The following is a 20153-nucleotide window of genomic DNA, read 5'->3' on the forward strand; positions in this document are numbered from 1 at the left end:
AGAAATGTGCTTAACAAAATTGAACATTAAAAAAATTTAAATTATTTGTAAGAGTTGCAGAAAAGATTAAAAAGTAAGTAGTAACTTTCCTGAAGGTGAAAAAATAAAAGTAGCTGGTAGTTTAATTTACATCATATATATGAGTCATTTGGATTTTCCTGATGACTCAGTGGTGAAGAATCCACCTGCAATATAGGAGCCTCAGGAGACGCAGGTTTGATCCCTGGGTCAGGAAGTTCCCCTGCAGGTGGGCATGGCAATCCACTCCAGTATTCTTGCCAGGAGAATCCCATGGACAGAGGAGCCTGGCTACAGTCCATAGGGTTGGAAAGAATTGGACACTACTGAGCAAGAAAGCATTGATTCATTTAACAATGTTTTCTCCATTATAATTAAAATCTCACCATAAATAACCAATACAGTTAAGATTAAATATATCCTATGCAGAAGTTTGTTTGACTTTTAAATTTTCTGTTGATTTTCTTTTGATTAGTGAATCATATAAAAGACCAAAAGACTGAATATTTGATCATTTATATAATCATAACACACTTTTGAAGCCAGAGTAGAGCACAACTTTTGAAACACTACTGGAAAATATGACATCTTTTTCTCAGAGCTTCAGGACTCTTTCTTAAAACATTCCTTTGTAAATTACACTTAAGATCATTATCATAAACTGATGTTTAGGAGATGGGAGAAGCAAAATCTACAGGCTATCCCAACGCGTTTCCTTAGCATGCACTTCCCTTTGTATATAGACTATCGTAAGGCTTTATGGGCTTTAAAATCCTAGAACTTCTCAAGGACAAAACATCTTTGGAAGCAATACAGTGAATAGTCCATAATGGATTTCCAGGATGTGTTTCTAAGATGAGGCGCAGAGAGATTTGGGGCAATGTTTCATGTTTTCTAAATTACTAATGGAGACCCAAATATCATTTGGGGGTATGACAAGATGGCCAGGCATTCAGACTCTGAAGCCAGATTGTCTGGCTGCAAGCCCTGGCTCTGCCAATTTCTCAGTGTGTATCCTTGGACAGGTTCCTTCAACTCTCAGTGAATCATATCTGTTAGATTGAACTAGTGATTACACTCACGGCAGGTCCTGGCGTGAGGATTAAATGAGTTAACACATGTACAACTCTTAGAGCAATATCCAGCACATCGAAAAACTTATTTTTTAAGTCATTTGTTATTACGTATGTTCTAATTTAGATGTAGTATCTATTTTTAAATTATAAACAGAAAAAGTTTTCACAGAAAGAAACCAAGGACAAAAGTGATATGAAATTATTTATTTGACAAGCAGTTTAGTTTTGTTTTGAACTTAGCATAAGTTTCATTTTCATGTTTTGAACATTTCACAGTATTACAAGTTTATAAGGATTCTCTGGTGTGTGTTGTTCATTGCTGCCTAGTGTCATGTCCAACTCTTGCACCCCATGGATTGTAGCCCACCAGGCTTCTCTGTCCATGGGATTCTCCAGACAAGAATACCAGAGTGGGTTGCCATTTCCTTCACCAGGGGACCTTCCTGACCCAAGGATCAAACTTGGGTCTCTTATGTCTCCTACATTGCAGGTGGGTTATTTACCAATTGAGCCACACAGGAAACCCCAATATTAATTAAACTATTGATTGTTATATAATCAATTATTTATTTCACAATAGAGGGAAATCTAAAAGTCATAAATTAACTAATTTCAATGTATATGCTTTTAATATGATTATTATAACATTACTTTTATATGTGCTGATGTACTAAAAAATCAAGAAAGCCATTCTTAATTCAAATGTTACTAAAATCTTACAATCTGGTTAGTATCTTACTTTGGAAACCACAGTCTAAATTAAACATCTTTGGTAGTAACTAACTTTCATTGTCAACAAGGCACTTCTAGTTAAAGAGACATCTTTTTGGTCATATGTAATTTCCAGTGGAAAGAAAGAAAGTACTGAATATTACTGAAGTTAATTGATACAGATGGTATGCCACTGCTTTCTGAAACTGTCAAGAAAATTATATTTCATTTCTTTAGCCTCGTATCTTTGACTTACTCTCAAATCCAGAAGTGATATTATTTTCATAAATGCAAAAAAAACCCTAATTTCTACTCAACTGTTTTATCACAGAATAAAATAATTTATTATTCAGCATTAATCCAAAGGTATTTGGATCACTTCTGAATTTTAAAAGCAAAGTAAAGCAATTAAGAGAAAGCATTGAAAGAAATTAACAATAATTATTATACATATTTAGAAGTTTCAAACATTTCTAAGATTAAAATTAATTCAAGAGTAACCTAAGATATACTGGTAGGGGCAGAAATCTGCAAAGAGAGTACAGAAGACACAAGATGGCTTTTTAGATAGGAGTAAGAATCTACTTCATGCAGATACTCTATATTGTAGAATGATATTTAAATATGCACATGCCACCACCCTTATGGCAGAAAGCAAAAAAGAACTAAAGAGCCTCTTCATGAAAGTGAAAGAAGAGAATGAAAATGTTGCCTTAAGACTCAACATTCAGAAAACTAAAATCATGGCATCTGGTCCCATCATTTCATGGGAAATAGATGGAGAAACAGTGGAAACAGTGGCTGACTTTATTTTGGGGGGCTCCAAAATCAGTGCAGATGGTGATTGCAGCCATGAAATTAAAAGACGCTTGCTCCTTGGAAGAAAAGTTATAACCAACCTAGACAGCATATTAAAAAGCAGACACACTACTTTGCCAACAAAGTTCCATCTAGTCAAAGCTATGGTTTTTCCAGTAGTCAGGTATGGATGCGAGAGTTGCACTATAAAGAAAGTTGAGTGCCAAAGAATTGATGCTTTTGAACTGTGGTGTTGGAGAAGATCTTGAAAGTCTTTTGGACTGCAAGAAGATCCAACCAGTCCATCCTAAAGGAAATCAGTCCTAAATATTCATTGGAAGGACTGATGCTGAAGCTGAAACTCCTATAGCTTGGCCACTTGATGTGAAGAACTGACTCACTAGAAAAGACCCTGATGCTGGGAAAAATTGAAGGCAGGAGGAGAAGGGGATGACAGAGGATGAGATGGTGGAATGGCATCACCGATTCAATGGACATGTGTTTGAGTAAACTCCAGGAGTTAGTGATGGACAGGGAGGGCTGGCATGCTGCAATCCATGGGGTCACAAAGAGTCGGACATGACTGAGCAACTGAACTGAACTCCTCCATTATGATATAATCAATCTCATGTGACTGAACATGGAGGTGTTAGTATTATGTATAAATACACAAGTGAGGAATGTATATAGTGTACAAATGAGGACTGTGAAGCAGTGAGATAAGTGAGTTATGATAGGGCTCTTGCCCAAAGTGGAAGTCTTCAGCAGCATGTGCTCTGACTCTAATCTCACATCTTCTGCCTGCACTATGCTAGTACATAAGGTGTAAGGTAATATACCATCACAGTTTGCCTGGGACACAAGGACTACCATGATAAAACCAGGAATTAACTGCATCATATAAAACATGTAACTATCAAATTGGGTTAAAGATTTACTGAGCATGGCCACGCCCATCAGAACAGTTTCCCCCTTAGTCAGTCTCTCCCATCAGGAAGCTTCATAAGTCTCTTATCCTTATCCATCAGAAGGCATACAGAAGGAAAACCACAAACACAGAAAATTAATCAAACTGATTACATGGACCACACCATTGTCTAACTCAATGAAACTATGAGCCATGCCGTGTAGGGCGAGCCAAAACAGACAGTTCTTGGTGGAGAGTTTCAACAAAACGGGGTCCACTGGAGAAGGGAATGGCAAACCACTTCAGTGTTCTTGCCTTGAGAACTCCATGAACAGTACGAAAAAACAAAAGATAGGACACTGAAAGATGAACTCCCCAGGTTGGTATGTGCCCAAAATGCTACTGGAGAACAGTGGAGAAATAAATCCAGAAAGAATTAAGAGATGGAGCCAAAGCAAAAACAACACCCAGTTGTGGATGTGACTGGTTGTGAAGTAATGTCCAATGCTAAAGAACAATATTGCATGGGAACCTGGAATGTTAAGTCCATGAATCAAGGTAAATTGGAAGTGATCAAACAGGAGATGGCAAGGGTGAAATACAACATTTTAGGAATCAGTGAACTAAAACGAACTGGAATGGCTAAATTTAACTCAGATGACCATTATATCTACCATTGTGGGCAAGAATCCCTTAGAAGAAAGGGAGTAGCCTTCACAGTCAACAAAAGAGTCTGAAATGCAGTACTTGGATGCAATCTCAAAAAACCACAGAATGATCTCTGTTCGTTTCCAAGGCAAACCATTCAGTATCACAGTAATCCAAGTCCTTGCCCCAAGCAGTAATGCTGAAGGAGCTGAAGCTGAACGAGTCTATGAAGACCTACAAGATCTTCTAGAACTAACATCCAAAAAAAGGTGTACTTTTCATTATAGGGGACTGGAATGCAAAAGTAGGAAGTCAAGTGATACCTGGAGTAACAGGCAAATTTGGCCTTGGAGTACAAATGAAGCAGGGCAAAGGCTAACAGAGTTTTGCCAAGAAAACACACTGGTCATATCAAACACCCTCTTCCAACAACACAAGAGAAGACTCTACACATGGACATCACCAGACGGTCAATACCAAAATATGATTAATTATATTCTTTTCAGTCAAAGATGGAGGAACTCTATACAGTCAGAAAAAACAAGACAGGGAGCTGACTTTGGCTCAGATTATGAACTGCTTATTGCAAAATTCAGAGTTAAATTGAAGAAAGTAGGGAAAACCCTAGACCATCCAGGTATGACCTAAATCAAATCCCTTATGATTATACAGTGGGGGTGACAAACAGATTCAAGAGATTACATCTGATAGACAGAATGCCTGAAGAACTATGGACAGAGGTTCATGATACTGTACAGAAGGCAGTGATTGAGACCATCCCCAAGAAAAAGTAATGCAGAAAGGCAAATTGATTGTCTTAGGAAGCCTTACAAATAGCTGAGGAAAGAAGAGAAGCAAAAGGCAAAGGAGAAAAAGCAAGATATACCCATCTAAATGCAGAGTTCCAAATAACAAGGAGAGATAAGAAAGCCTTCCTCAGTGATCAATGCAAAGAAATAGAGGAAAACAATAGAATGGGAAAGACTAGAGATCTCTTGAAGAAAATTAGAGATACCAAGGGAACATATCATGCAAAGATGGGCACAATAAAGGATGGAAATGGTATGGACCTAACAGAAGCAGAAGATATTAAGAAGAGGTGGCAAGAATACACAGAAGAATTAAACAATAAAGATCTTCATGACCCAGATAACCATGATGGTTTGATCACTCACCTAGAGCCAGACATCCTGGAATGTGAAGTCAAGTGGGCCTTAGGAAGCATCACTGCAAACAAAGCTAGTGGAGGTGATAGAATTCCACTTGAGCTATTTCAAATCCTAAAAGATGATGCTGTGAAAGTGCTATACTCAATATGCCAGCAAATTTGGAAAACTCAGCAGTGGCCACAGGACTGGAAAAAGTCAATTTTCATACCAACCCCAAAGAAAGGCAATGCCAAAGAATGCTCAAACTACCACATAATTGTACTCATCTCACACGCTAGTAAAGTAATGCTTAAAATTCTCCAAGCCAGGCTTCAATAGTACATGAACTGTGAGCTTCCAGATGTTCAAGCTGGTTTTAGAAAAGGCAGAGGAACCAGAGATCAAATTGCCAGCATCCACTGGATCATCAATAAAGCAAGAGAGTTCCAGAAAAATATCTACTTCTGCTTTATTGACTATGCCAAAGCCTTTGACTGTGTGGATCACAACAAACTGTGGGAAATTCTTAAAGACATGGTAATACCAGACCACCTAACCTACCTCTTGAGAAATCTGTATGCAGGTCAAGAAGCAACCATTAGAACTGGACATGGAACAACAGACTGGTTCCAAATTGGGAAAGGAGTATGTCAAGGCTGTATATTGTCACCCAGCTTATTTAACTTATATGCAAAGTACATAATGAGAAACACTGGGTTGTATGAAGCACAAGCTGGAATCAAGATTGCTGAGAGAAACATTAATAATGTCAGATATGCAGATAACCTCACCCTTATGATAGAAAGCGAAGAAGAACTAAAGACCCTCTTGATGAAAGTGAAAGAGGAGAGTGAAAATGTTGGCTTAAAACTCAACATTCAAAAAACTAAGATCATGGCATCTGTTTCCATCACTTGATGGCAAATAGATGGTAAAACAATGAGAGACTTTATTTTGGGGGCTCCAAAATCACTGCAGATGGTGACTGCAGCCATGAAATTAAAAGACACTTGCTCCTTGGAAGAAAAGCTATGACAAACATAGCCAGTATGTTAAAAAGCAGAGACATTACTTTACCAACAAAGGTCCATCTAGTTCAAGCTATGGGTTTTCCGGTAGTCATGTATGGATGTATGGATGTGAGAGATGGACTATAAAGAAAGTCGAGCACCAAAGAATTGATGCTTTTGAACTGTGGTGTTGGAGAAGATTCTTGGGAGTCCCTTGACTGCCAGGAGATCCAACCAGTCCATCCTAAAGGAAATCAGTCCTGAATATTCACTGGAAGGATTGATGCTGAAGCTCCAATACTTTGGCCACCTGATACGAAGAACTGACACCTTAGAAGAGACCCTGATGCTGGGAAAAATTGAAGACAGGAGAAGGGGATGACAAAGGATGAGATGGTTTGATGCATCACAGACTTGATAGACATGAGTTTGAGCATGTTCCAGGAGTTGGTGATGGACAGGAAACCTGGCGTTCTACAGTCCATGGGGTCGCAAAGAGTCAGACATGCCTGAGCAACTGAACTGAACTGAACTATCAATTGTTTTTACTTTGCCATAGGATATCAAAGAATTTTTATATCAACACCAAAGTACAGTAAAATATGGAAATGGTCCTTTTTTATAAAACTATGTTTTCTGCCTAATGTACAATTATGATAATAAGGGGAAATCAGTAACCATACCCAAAAGGAAAAAAAAATAAAGGTACACCACCATTTTTGAGTGGCAGCTATTGCCAGACTCTGTGTCAATTGTATTTTTTTATCTACTCCTTTGAAAAAGTGTATATGATATGTAATATTATCCTCACTGTATAGATGCAAAAGCCAAAGAACTAAAATAACTTGCCCAAGATCATGAAAGTAGCATAGCTGAAATTGGACTTATGCTTTTTTTCTGTTCAAAACCATATTTTAATAATGCAAAGTCAGTTCACTTCAGTCACTCAGTCCTGTCCAATTCTTTGCCACCCTGTGGACTGCAGCACGCCAGCCTTCCCTTTCCATCACCAACTTCCAGAGCTTGCTCAAACTCATGCCCATCGAGTTGGTGTGCCATCCTGCCATCTCACCCTCTGTTGTCCCCTTAATACAAATAATTTAGAATTAAAGTCCATTGATTTGCCATTCTGTTATTTCAGTAACTCTGCTCTAGGTCTAGAATTATTCTTAGAAAACATCTTTATTTGTGTGTTCCTTTTGACATTCCAGTAAAAAAAAAAACTTTTTTGAGTACCTTGTTTGTACTGCCCTCTGTGCTAAATGTAGATAATGAACTTACAGACACAAATTAAGCACCAGTCCTGACCTCAGTGGCATTTTAGAGAAGGAAGCAGACACCTATGTAGTTAGGTCATCAACGTCATACCTAGTAAGTGTTATATAATTTCTTGATGAAATGTAAACAGAAGAGAAAGTAAACAATAAAATCTTCCTAAAACAAAAGTGATTCACAGGAGAATTGACAGTGGAGATGGTATTTAAGTTCCTGGGTTTTTTTTTTAATAAATAAGTATATGACTTTACCAAATAGAGTAAGACGGCAGTCTTCCAAGGAGAAGAGGAAGGTACAAGTAAAGTCATTCTTAGAGAATTATGAGTCCCCTAGAGAATTTGAAAAATAGGAGGTAACAGAACTAAGGTGGTAAAAGATAACAAAGGAAATAAAAGGTAGAGGAGAGACTGAGAAGTAATGTAGTTGCCAAGCAGTTTGGACTTTAATCCTGAAGAAACAATGCAATATGTAAAACAGTCTTTAGCCCTTTATAGCAATTCTTTACTTATTTCTATCTGCCTTTCCACTATACATTCCATGAAAGCTGAATCTTGTATTGATTGGAGATGTTTCTCCAGAAACCAGAAGAGTACTTGATACATAGTAGGCACTTAAATATGTATATATGCGATATTGCTGAAGTTTAAAATAAATATTATGTAAGCATTAACAGGTACAACCAATTAACGATTATTGTAATAGGTCAAGCAAGAGAAAACAAATGCAGAATGTGAACAGTGATAATAGATTTTGTATAGAGTCAGCACCACTTAATAACTTATGGACTAAGAAGGGTTTGATAAAGTAGAGAATCCAATATTACAATAAAGTTTCAAACCTGGGTTATTAGATGCATGGTGGTATCTTAACCAAAACAGGAATAGAGGAGGAAAAGAAAGTTCAAGAGAAATTTTTTAAGTTTGTATTTGAATTCATTGAGAATACATTTCATTTTGGACATGATCTGATAATCATCAGGCAACAGTGTTAAGAAAACAGTCCTCCAATTTTAGTTCTTATCTTGTGAATGAAAATAATTATTTAATATATAATGTTCAAATTTATGTCATCCACATCCTTTGAAAGCCTTCAGTTCAGTTCAGTTCAGTCGCTCAGTCGTGTCAGACTCTTTGTGACCCCATGAATTGCAGCACGCCAGGCCTCCCTGTCATCACCAACTCCCAGAGTTCACTCAAACTCATGTCCATCGAATCGGTGATGCCATCCAGCCTTAGAGGGATAAGAAAACCATTTCATTTGTTATCAAATCTGTTTGAGGTTATAATTATAATTCATTATTAGTACAATAGAAACAGGGAGGTAGAAATAAATAACAGACTCAAAAAGTCCTGAATTACAACTTGGGAGGGAAAAAATACAAGCAGTCTAGTTGTCAATCCAAATTATTATCACAAATTTTGTTATCTATTAGACAAAATGTGGATGCTATATAATGCTAAATAAACTACCATTGATTTAAATCTGTAATAGTTTTAGGGTTGTTGAAATTTGTTAGATTCTTAATAATACTGAGAAATTGTACATGAGAAATTGCCAAGCTGATACAAAACATTACATCCAGCAAAAACTCATTATTTATATGAAAATGTTGAATCTATAATCTCCTTTCAGAGTCTTCTCTAAGGCCAAAAAGGGGGACACTTTCACTCCCAAAATATTTGCCCCCACATTTCCCTGAAACATTTAAAGAATATCTCTCTTTTGTTTCCTTTAACAATAGTCTTATCATTGTATGGTTTCTTAATACCTTCTGTATAAAAATCATCATATGTATTAAGCTGCAAATTTGAAAAAGATTCATTAGTTCATCATCTATAAAAGTCCTGATTAAAGAAAATTATTGTTCTCTATAACAGAAAAAGATGACATTGGATTTTGTGATTCATTGTGTTCAGAATATAAGTGATTTCTTATAGAATCTTGATTCTAATGCAGTTCAAAATGTCTGTAACAATATCTGGGCTATTCATGAAGGAAAACCAAAGAAAGTCACTTTTTGTGTGACTTGTAGAAGTGTTTATGAAGAGCTCTTTAATTGATAAGGCTTCTAAAAAAAAGATCTGGGAATTTTGAAATGACTAACATTCAAGAACCATGGAGCTTGTCCATTCATTTCAGCGCAATGTGAATACTAAGTTAATCCTACAACGTGAGACACTTAGGGTAACTAATACTGGGAAGACCCAGAGGGATGGAATGGGGAAGGAGGTGGGAGGGGGGGTTCAGGATGGGAGACACATGTACACCCACGGCTGATTCATGTCAATTTATGGCAAAAAAAAAAAACACTACAATTTTGTAAAGTAATTAGCCTCCAATTAAAGTAAATAAATAATTTTTTTTTAAACTGTAAAAATGGAAATAAGCTGAAATATTTTGAAAATATTTAATATAAAAAAGAATCACATCCAAATATATTTTCTAAGAGCAAAAATGCAACATATAACTTGTACATATTTAACAATAACATTGATTCAGGAAATCAGTCCTGAATATTCATTGGAAGGACTGATGCTGGAGCTGAAACTCCAATACTCTGGCTACCTGTTGTGAAGAACTGACTCATTTGAAAGGACCCTGATGCTGGGAAATATTTTAGGTAGGAGGAGAAGGGGATGACAGAGGATGAGATGGTTGGATGGCATCACCGACTCGATGGACGTGAGTTTGAGTAAACTCCTGGAGTTGGTGATGGACAGGGAGGTCTGGCGTGCTGCAGTCCATGGGGTCACAAAGAGTCAGACACAACTAAGCAACTGAACTGAACTGAACTGAACAATAACACAGAAAAAGCACTGTAACCAATAGACTTCTCTCACCTAACCTCATCTTTAAAGAATACCATCCTAACTTTGATAATTTCCCTTATACTTATCAATTTTCTTGATTAGAAAAGGTAATCATGAACTGTAAACTTGTAATCTTCACAGTGTAACTAACTTCCTATAGAAAACCACTAGGAAGCAAATTGCAGGTTAGAAACCATCAGTATTCTAAAAAAAAAAAAAAAAGCCTTAGTTTAATAACAAATGCTTTCAATTGATGCTACTGAACAAAATACAAAAGACACAGCACTCAGGTGTGAAACTTTTAATTTATAAGAAACCAGGGGAGTCTTCATTTGATACTTTATTATCTTTAATGAGAAGATGAAACTTGTCACTGATTAATTTTAAGATTGTATAAAGGTATCTCCCAAGGAGTTATAGACAGAACTAATTCCAAAGCACTTTGTATTCACATAGATTAGAATCTTGCTGAAATACTTCAGTGTTAGTCTCTTAGGAATTGTGAAAATGATGAGAAAAATCAGTTTGTTTCTATGAAGCACCTACTCTGCTTAGATCTATGGGAGGTGACCTTGAGAAATCCAGTAAATAGAGATGCAAAGCATCTATGGGAAGGTGGAGGGGAAAACAACCTACTACAAAACCAGAACACTTTTCCTAATGCAGACAATAGATGTGATGGGAATGCAACCCTTAGGAAATGTCATCATGGGAGACTTTCAAGGTTGGGGTACAATATATAAATTCTAGGGAGACGTGAGGTATGATTAGGGAAGCAAACAAGTTGGGAGATAATCCTGGCAGGAGAATACCAAAAAGAAAGGGAGAAGGAAACAGGACTGAACAAGTACAGGTGAGAATGACAGTTGATGAGCCAGTGAATGAAATGACTGGTTAGGAGCAATGCAGTCCACCACTGGAGAGCATTGACTGACAGGAAGGGACCTACAGTTCTGATCTATAAAACTCACCTGAGAGGTACCTTTGGCATAGAAGTAAGAGCTTAAGCTCTCAGACAGACTGCTGGATATTGCCACTTCCCAGCTGTTGGATTTTGGACAAATAATTTAATTTTCTATGCCTCAATTTCTCTGGGTAATAGGGAATGTCAGTTTTTAAAACTACATTTTTATTTGTTTTAAAATATATTTTTAGAAAATAAATATGTTTCTCTGACAGCAATGGTCAAGATAGATAGAAAAGTGCAACTATGAAAAGAAGAACTTGGGCAGACATTGTAATAACCAAGATTTTCTCTTAACATCCATAATCTATTATCATTCAAACTGGAATACTGAGTTCATAATTTTTATATTTACGTATAAAAAGGACCTCTTATTCTCCCCACCTTGCCAACCAAGTGTTTGCATCCAGCTCCTGTCTTCAAGCTCTCTGGAATCAATGGCCAAATAAAGGATTTCATGACAGATTCTCAGATTTAAAGCCCGAATCTTCTAGATCCCTTCAGTAGTGCTGACAATTCATTTGACCTCAATATTTTCTGATAAGTTTTTTTTAATATGTATTTGGGTGAAATTAATGACTTTAAGGAACATTATAGAAATTTGCCAAAATGGGAAACTTCTTTGGATTCTAATTCTATGCATGATAAATGGGGATCTTTATTACTACATTTAACCTTCAGCACATTTTTCTTTAAAATACAGATTCAAATGTAAAATCTAGCATTTGCAGACATTGTACTAATTTGTTCCAGTCACCCTTTATAACCCTTAAGGCTTTGAGTTCATAAAACGGACATGAATTACAATATGAGGTCTAATATTTCCATCACTGGTACACATAATTTCTTTCCAGATCTTCTTTGCGCTCCTGAGGAAAAACTCTGTGCATAGTGCAGATTGAATTGCTAAAAATCCCGATGAGAAATGAGAAATATAGAAGTAAAAAGCAAATATGTCATACATGTTTATTTCAGATAAATATAATTTTCCCTCCCTAAAATGAATTTATCTTTTAAACCAGGGCAATTGGGCAGAACAAATAGATTCTTTTCTTTGAAAAAGAAAACAGCTATTTATGTTGAATGTTCTATCTAATAGAGGTATATTGGGAACTGTAACAATTGCAAATAGATATGATAAAAAAGAAATAAATGATGTTCAACTTCTGATTTTAGCTTCTGCACTAGACTATGAAATCAGAGTTATTTACTTTTCATGTACCGCCATCATAGTTTTGTTGATCTAATCTATGTCCAATAAAGATACGATCAAGAACTATTACAAATCCCACCAACTTTGTAGCATTCATCAATCTACTGGCATTTTTCTACTTAAAAGACCTTAAAAGTAGACTATGATTGATGACTTATACTTTCTTAAAGAGAATTTATGAATTTCTTCTTTCTGCTTTGCTTTTAGGAGTATTTTGGAAAGGCTAAGTCTAATGTAATTCTGCCATAATTACTGCATCACTGGATGAGAAGTTGTACCACAGCTGCCAGAGCAGTCCCAGTAACTGCTTAAACTCTGACTTCAGCTTGTTGATTGTCTTTTAAGGAAAAGCTCAGGACAACATAATCTAAACAAGTGATTGCAGGGCCTTAGAAAAGGAAATGCTTAATTACTTAGTAATTCATATTGTAATTCATGTTCTTTTTATGAACTCAAAGGAAATAATGCTATAAAAATGGAGAACTGTATATGTTTAATATTTATAGAAGCATGTTGGAAAATGAAGTTCCTACTAATAAAATACAAATAATTTAGCTGCCACAGCTGGAAATCTCTAACTGTAGCACATATTTCTGTAATTGCTCTAATCCTTATATATTCTCTTGCTCTTTTGGCAGGCAGACCAGTAATGATTGTGGTGGAATATATGGAGAATGGATCTCTAGACTCCTTTTTGCGGGTGAGGTGTTCTTTTCTGATGGCATTTAAATGAGCTATTTTGAGTTCTAGATTTAAAATATTTATCACAAATTAATTTTTCCGTAATGTTATTCATGGATTCTTCCATGAAGAATAGCAGCAATTTCTCTAGGGTGCATTTCTCTGATACTGTGATACGTTACAGCTACTGAGGTGGGGAAGTATATACACATGATAATTTGATTTCTCCTATAAATTGACTTGCCATATCAAATATACATATTTCAAATGATGTTATAAAGAAAGAGATTAAATGAAACTCAGTTGCTTCACATAGCCTTTCATTTTGCTTTATTATATTTAACTACTTAGCAAAATATTTTATGCCTTATATATAGTGCTGAACCCTTTAAATTGATATATACTTACCAATAGTGACTCAAGTTCATATGGGAAGATGGATTTTATCAGCTTTGTTCATCTTAAGTTCATTTGGCTATTTAGAAAACAAAATGAGAAAGAATTAACCTCTGGCTATTTATTTTAGAACAAAAAAATTTTAAGCACTATTTTTAAAGTGACTTATCCTTGACAGTATGGCATATACAAAACTCATTTGTTTTGTGTCATAGTACAGAATAGCACAGCTAAGAAGACACCATGAAGTTATATTTCAAAATGTATTTATGATATTTTTGGTATTTAAAGAGCCATCATATGCTATAAAAATATTTATTGATAGGGGAAAAATATAAATATAAAAAATAATCACTGGACTAAATACTTTTCACCCCAGCAGAGGTCACATATGTGCATGTCACTGTATTCCTTAATATATATTTATCTACAGAGACATAGCCAATTTTCTTATGTAAAAAAGACTGACTTTTGCTATTTGAATTGTATTATGTGTTTTTCTCCATTTTTTTATGTGAATACATGATCTCAAGCATTCTTTCTTCACTTCATTTTTTGCACAGTGTTATTTGGAGAAATTCTGTGTGTATCTTACCTCTCTCTCTTGATCCCATTTTCATTTATTTTTCTTTATTCCATTCCTTCTTCTTCCAACTGATCTCAATATTAACAGTGATGATATATTTACACTGACTGTACTTGATGTCCAGATTCAATGCCAGAAGCTGAATTCAGCAAAATCGTCTAATTATTATAGAGCAATACTCTTCACAAAATGCATACTCTCAAGCAAGTACGCTCTTTAAGGCAAAATGAAACTCATAGGCGTTTAGGGACCTAAACAATTTGTTCTTTTCTGTAGCCATTCTCAGAATATATTTTATAGTTGTATCCATTTCTCCTGTAAATGTGTGAAATTACTTTAGGATAATTTATCAGGACCTCCTATGGTATTTGAAATGCATATATACTTATGCCTTTCCATTATGTGTATCCAGAAATGCATTTTTATCAGATACATATCAAAATGACTTGTTATCTAATGATGCTTGAGATTTTTTATCTACTATATCCTAGAGCTGAGTATAATGGCAAGTAATGTAACAGATACTCATCTAAATTGCTGCTGAAAATTGGATCAAATGACTGCCACAAGCAAATTAGGAGAGAAATGTTAGTTTCAGATGTAAGTTTTGTCCTGCTGAATCATGAATTAATTAAAACATGTTGTAAAGAAAATATGCATTATAAAATATTTACTCATAAACATACAACATGTTTATAAGTGGTAAGTTTCATGATTTAAATTTTAAAAACTAATATTTTTCAGCTCTATGCACAATTGGTTAGACACAATACAATCTGGGAAAGAATAAATGTTCAAATAATGTGGCTACTTTCACTGATACTATAAGAACATTAACATATACTGTCTCAGTTCATCTTGGTTCTGCCACTTACTGGTTGTGTGACCTTGTGACTTGAGCAAGTGACTAACTTTTCTGTGCCTCTGTTTACTTATCTATAAAATGGGAATATTACTTGTATCCACTTCATGCAGTTGTTGTAAGGATTGAGTTGATTATTGTAAAGCATATAGAATAATGCCTGACATATTGTAATGGGTAGACCAAGGATTAAAATTCAAGTCTCTGAATCCAAAAGCCATGATTTCATACACATTAAATTCTTTTATCTTAAATTACTTATTACTTCTTCTTATAAGTTCACTACCATCTCCCCATGGGGTCTTGTGTCCCCTCCTCACAAGAATTAGTATTAAAATAAAAATCATATGAATGGGATAAAAAAAACATAGGGTCAGTACTCCCTTTTTACTCTTTTTTAAGATTCTTTCCTTGTAATCATATCTGTTTTATCTCAGAAGTTCAAAGTGCTTCATAAACTTTATGTCAACAGCAGATACTCAGCTCCCCATGGCAAGCAGAGATTATATATATATATATATATATATATATATATATATATATCCCACATAGTCTCAAAAGCCAAGTCATTTTTCAAACTACTGCTTTAGAATTTGATAATCACAGCTTCTGCAATCACAGAGAGGAGGAAGTAGCTAAGTGCATGCCGTAGTAGGGGAGCCATCCACGGCTCATTAATAGCATTTCGTGCTTACTGGAGATAAAAAAGATTTCCCTTTGGTCTCCCACACTATTTGAAAATCACTTCAATTCCCTGTTTTATATGAAGGAATGGTAGCAAACCAAGTACAAGATTACAGTCTGGTGGCAGTGGCTGGCTGGTTTTGATACTCCCCTGAATGCATAAACCTACTATTTAGATCCTTGCAGACATTTCTCAAGAAATATATTAGCAGATGATGGTGTGGTTAAGTAAGCATGTTTGTGTGTAAGTGTGTATGTGCATGTAAATGTGGAAAAGGAGAGGTGGGTAGGTATACAAGTGTATGTGTGTGTTACCTTTTAAAATAAAATGCATTTTGACTCAGCAAAGTGGAGCATCAGCCTGACTGCCCAGAAGATAAGACCCCACTGGTATGTAAGTTCTCCTAGATTTTCCAAGGAAATGCTCTAGTGTAAATGAAGCACAGCCCTGAAGCTTATTCCTGCACAGTCTAACTATACATATAGATTTCATAAACACTTTTATTGGCGCTGACCTGGCAACTGTTTATCCCTAAATCTTTGGACCTCCTTTTCTTATAGCAATATTAACTAGCAATCCAAATAAAAATAGTTATAAAATACTTTAAAAATTTGAGGCGTCATATGTCAAGCACAAAAAAATTACTCCTTTATTTAATAGCATTTTTTATAAAATAAAATAATCTGATTATGTTTTAAAACAATTGCTCTGGTTGTTGCACAGAGAAGAGACTATAGTGAGGTACAGATGGATACAGGGAAATCAGGAGGCTTTTGCAATAATCCAGGTAAGGAGATGATGGAGGCTTAGATTAGGATAGTTGCAGTTGAGTTGATGGAAAATGGTAGACTCTGTGATACATTTTGAACATTGAGTCAATCAATAGCATTCACTAGGGGGTAGGATCAGGTGTTAAAGCAGAAGGGAATATTCAATGATGATGGCATCCGCAATATAAGGTTAAGAATAGGCACTAACTTCTTTCTGTAGCTATTATGACTTTATTGTAATGAATATCTTATAGACCTAAAACTCTAAGAAAATGTCTGGCACATAGTAATATGTCCATAATTTTATCTATTATTATTATAATATATTTCAGAAGATGTCCTTAGTTTTGAGGTTTTTAAAAAATATTTATTAATTTATTTGCTGCATTTGGTCTTCGTTGATGTATCTGGGCTTTCTCTACTTGTGGAGAGCAGGAGCTACTCTTTATTGCACTACATGGACTTTTCATTGCATTAGCTTCTCCTGTTGCAGAGTATGGGCTCTAGGATGCACAGGCTTCAGGAGTTGTGGCTCACAGGCTCTAAAGCATGGGCTCTGTAGTTGTGGCACACAGGCTTAGTTGCCTCACAGCATGTGGAATCTTCCTGGACCAGGGATGGAACACCCATATCCCCTACATTGGCAGGTGGATTGATTCTTAACCACTGGATCACCAGGAAAGCCCACTGAGTATTTTAAAGTTGTTTTCCTGTTACTTCTTAGTCTACTTTTTCTAGTGGCTAAAAATATTCTTAATGTTCACCATTTTTTAAAATCTGGGTATACCTCACAAATATGAGTGTTTAAATAATACATAAAAGTGCATATCAGCATTCCAAAAGCAATTATTAGACATTTGAAGATTTTCCTTGAACAAATGCAAAGCAAATATTAATTTAAAAAATTAAAGGGATCTTTTAAATATTTATGTACTCAAATTATAAATCTAGTAAAGATAGCATTTTACCTTATGCTAGTTATATATTAATAATGAGAGCTGTGTTTTATTAGCACACTCTTTCTTGTAAATTGTGTTTTGTGGAGTTATATTTGTGCTGGGGTGTAAGAGCATAATTAATCCACATCACATTCATTTTATATTCAACAGTAGAAAAAGAGTGAATTACACTTATCCACCAATATCTCTCTTTAAACCCTAAAAGTTACAGTTGAATTACATACCTTTAATTACATTTTTTCAGAAGAAAATATGTGAAACTTCAGGTCAATGAGTTATTATTACGCCTGTGCCAGTTTAATGCCAAAGACTATTCTAAAAATATGTGACAGTAAGCATCCAAATATATGAAAGCATAGTATACTTGGAACAAAGCATATCAGTGACTGAACTTTTTATTCTTAAATTAGGAGTTCAGATCAGATCAGATCAGTCGCTCTGTCGTGTCCGACTCTTTGCGACCCCATGAATTGCAGCACGCCAGGCATCCCTGTCCATCACCAACTCCCGGAGTTCACTCAGACTCACGTCCATCGAGTCAGTGATGCCATCCAGCCATCTCATCCTATGTCGTCCCCTTCTCCTCTTGCCCTCAATCCCTCCCAGCATCAGGGTCTTTTCCAATGAGTCAACTCTTCGCATGAGGTGGCCAGTACTGGAGTTTCAGCTTTAGCATCATTCCTTCCAAAGAAATCCCAGGGCTGATCTCCTTCAGAATGGACTGGTTGGATCTCCTTGCAGTCCAAGGGACTCTCAAGAGTCTTCTCCAACACCACAGTTCAAAAGCATCAATTCTTCGGTGCTCAGCCTTCTTCACAGTCCAACTCTCACATCCATACATGACAACAGGAAACACCATAGCCTTGACTAGACAAACCTTTGTTGGCAAAGTAATGTTTCTGCTTTTGAATATGCTATCTAGGTTGGTCATAACTTTCCTTCCAAGGAGTAAGTGTCTTTCAATTTCGTGGCTGCAGTCACCATCTGTAGTGATTTTGGAGCCCAGAAAATAAAGTCTGACACTGTTTCCACTGTTTCCCCATCTATTTCCCATGAAGTGATGGGACCGGATGCCATGATCTTCGTTTTCTGAACGTTGAGCTTTAAGCCAACTTTTTCACTCTCCTCTTTCACTTTCATCAAGATGCTTTTCAGTCCCTCTTCACTTTCTGCCATAAGGGTGGTGTCATCTGCATATCTGAGGTTATTGATATTTCTCCCGGCAATCTTGATTCCAGCTTGTGTTTCTTCCAGTCCAGCGTTTCTCATGATGTACTCTGCATATAAGTTAAATAACAGGGTGACAATATACAGCCTTGATGTACTCCTTTTCCTATTTGGAACCAGTCTGTTGTTCCATGTCCAGTTCTAACTGTTGCGTCCTGACCTGCATACAGACTTCTCAAGAGGCAGATCAGGTGGTCTGGTATTCCCATCTCTTTCAGAATTTTCTACAGTTTATTGTGATCCACACAGTCAAAGGCTTTGGCATAGTCAATAAAGCAGAAATAGATGTTTTTCTGGAACTCTCTTGCTTTTTCCATGATCCAGCAGATGTTGGCAATTTGATCTCTGGTTCCTCTGCCTTTTCTAAAACCAGCTTGAACATCTGGAAGTTCACGGTTCATGTATTGCTGAAGCCTGGCTTGGAGAATTTTGAGCATTACTTTACTAGCGTGTGAGATGAGTGCAATTGCGTGGTAGTTTGAGCATTCTTTGTCATTGCCTTTATTTGGAATTGGAATGAAAAGTGACCTTTTCCAGTCCTGTGGCCACTGCTGAGTTTTCCAAATTTGCTGGCATATTGAGTGCAGCACTTTCACAGCATCATCTTTCAGGATTTGGAATAGCTCAACTGGAATTCCATCACCTCCACTAGCTTTGTTCGTAGCGATGCTTTCTAAGGCCCACTTGACTTCACATTCCAGGATGTCTGGCTCTAGGTCAGTGACCACACCATTGTGATTATTCAGGTAGTGAAGATCTTTTTTGTACAGTTCTTCTGTGTATTCTTGAAACCTCTTCTTAATATCTTCTGCTTCTGTTAGGTCCATACCATTTCTGTCCTTTATCGAGCCCATCTTTGCATGAAATGTTCCTTTGGTATCTCTGATTTTCTTGAAGAGATCCCTAATCCTTCCCCATTCTGTTGTTTTCCTCTATTTCTTTGCATTGATCGCTGAAAAAGGCTTTCTTATCTCTTCTTGCTATTCTTTGGAACTCTGCATTCAGATGTTTTTATCTTTCCTTTTCTCCTTTGCTTTTCGCTTCTCTTCTTTTCACAGCTATTTGTAAGGCCTCCCCAGACAGCCATTTTGCTTTTTTGCATTTCTTTTCCATGGGGATGGTCTTGATCCCTGTCTCCTGTACAATGTCACGAACCTCATTCCATAGTTCATCAGGCACTGTATCTATCAGATCTAGGCCCTTAAATCCATTTCTCACTTCCACTGTATAATTATAAGGGATTTGATTTAGGTCATACCTGAATGGTCTAGTGGTTTTCCCTATTTTCTTCAATTTAAGTCTGAATTTGGCAATAAGGAGTTCATGGTCGGAGCCACAGTCAGCTCCTGGTCTTGTTTTTGCTGACTGTATAGAGCTTCTCCATCTTTGGCTGCAAAGAATATAATCAA

General features: G+C 36.2%; 1 protein-coding gene across 1 annotated transcript in view; it reads left to right on the forward strand.

Moving 5' to 3' along the window:
• The window catches only part of EPHA6 (EPH receptor A6), a 1036017-nt gene that overhangs the window by 864585 nt on the left and 151279 nt on the right, over window positions 1-20153 (forward strand). Inside the window, exon 14 of the mRNA XM_070368049.1 lies at window positions 13217-13278. Coding sequence (XP_070224150.1) covers window positions 13217-13278 — 62 coding nt within the window. The remainder of the gene's footprint in view (window positions 1-13216; window positions 13279-20153) is intronic.

Source organism: Bos mutus, chromosome 1 (genome assembly GCF_027580195.1).
Source record: "Bos mutus isolate GX-2022 chromosome 1, NWIPB_WYAK_1.1, whole genome shotgun sequence".
NCBI lineage: Eukaryota > Metazoa > Chordata > Mammalia > Artiodactyla > Bovidae > Bos > Bos mutus.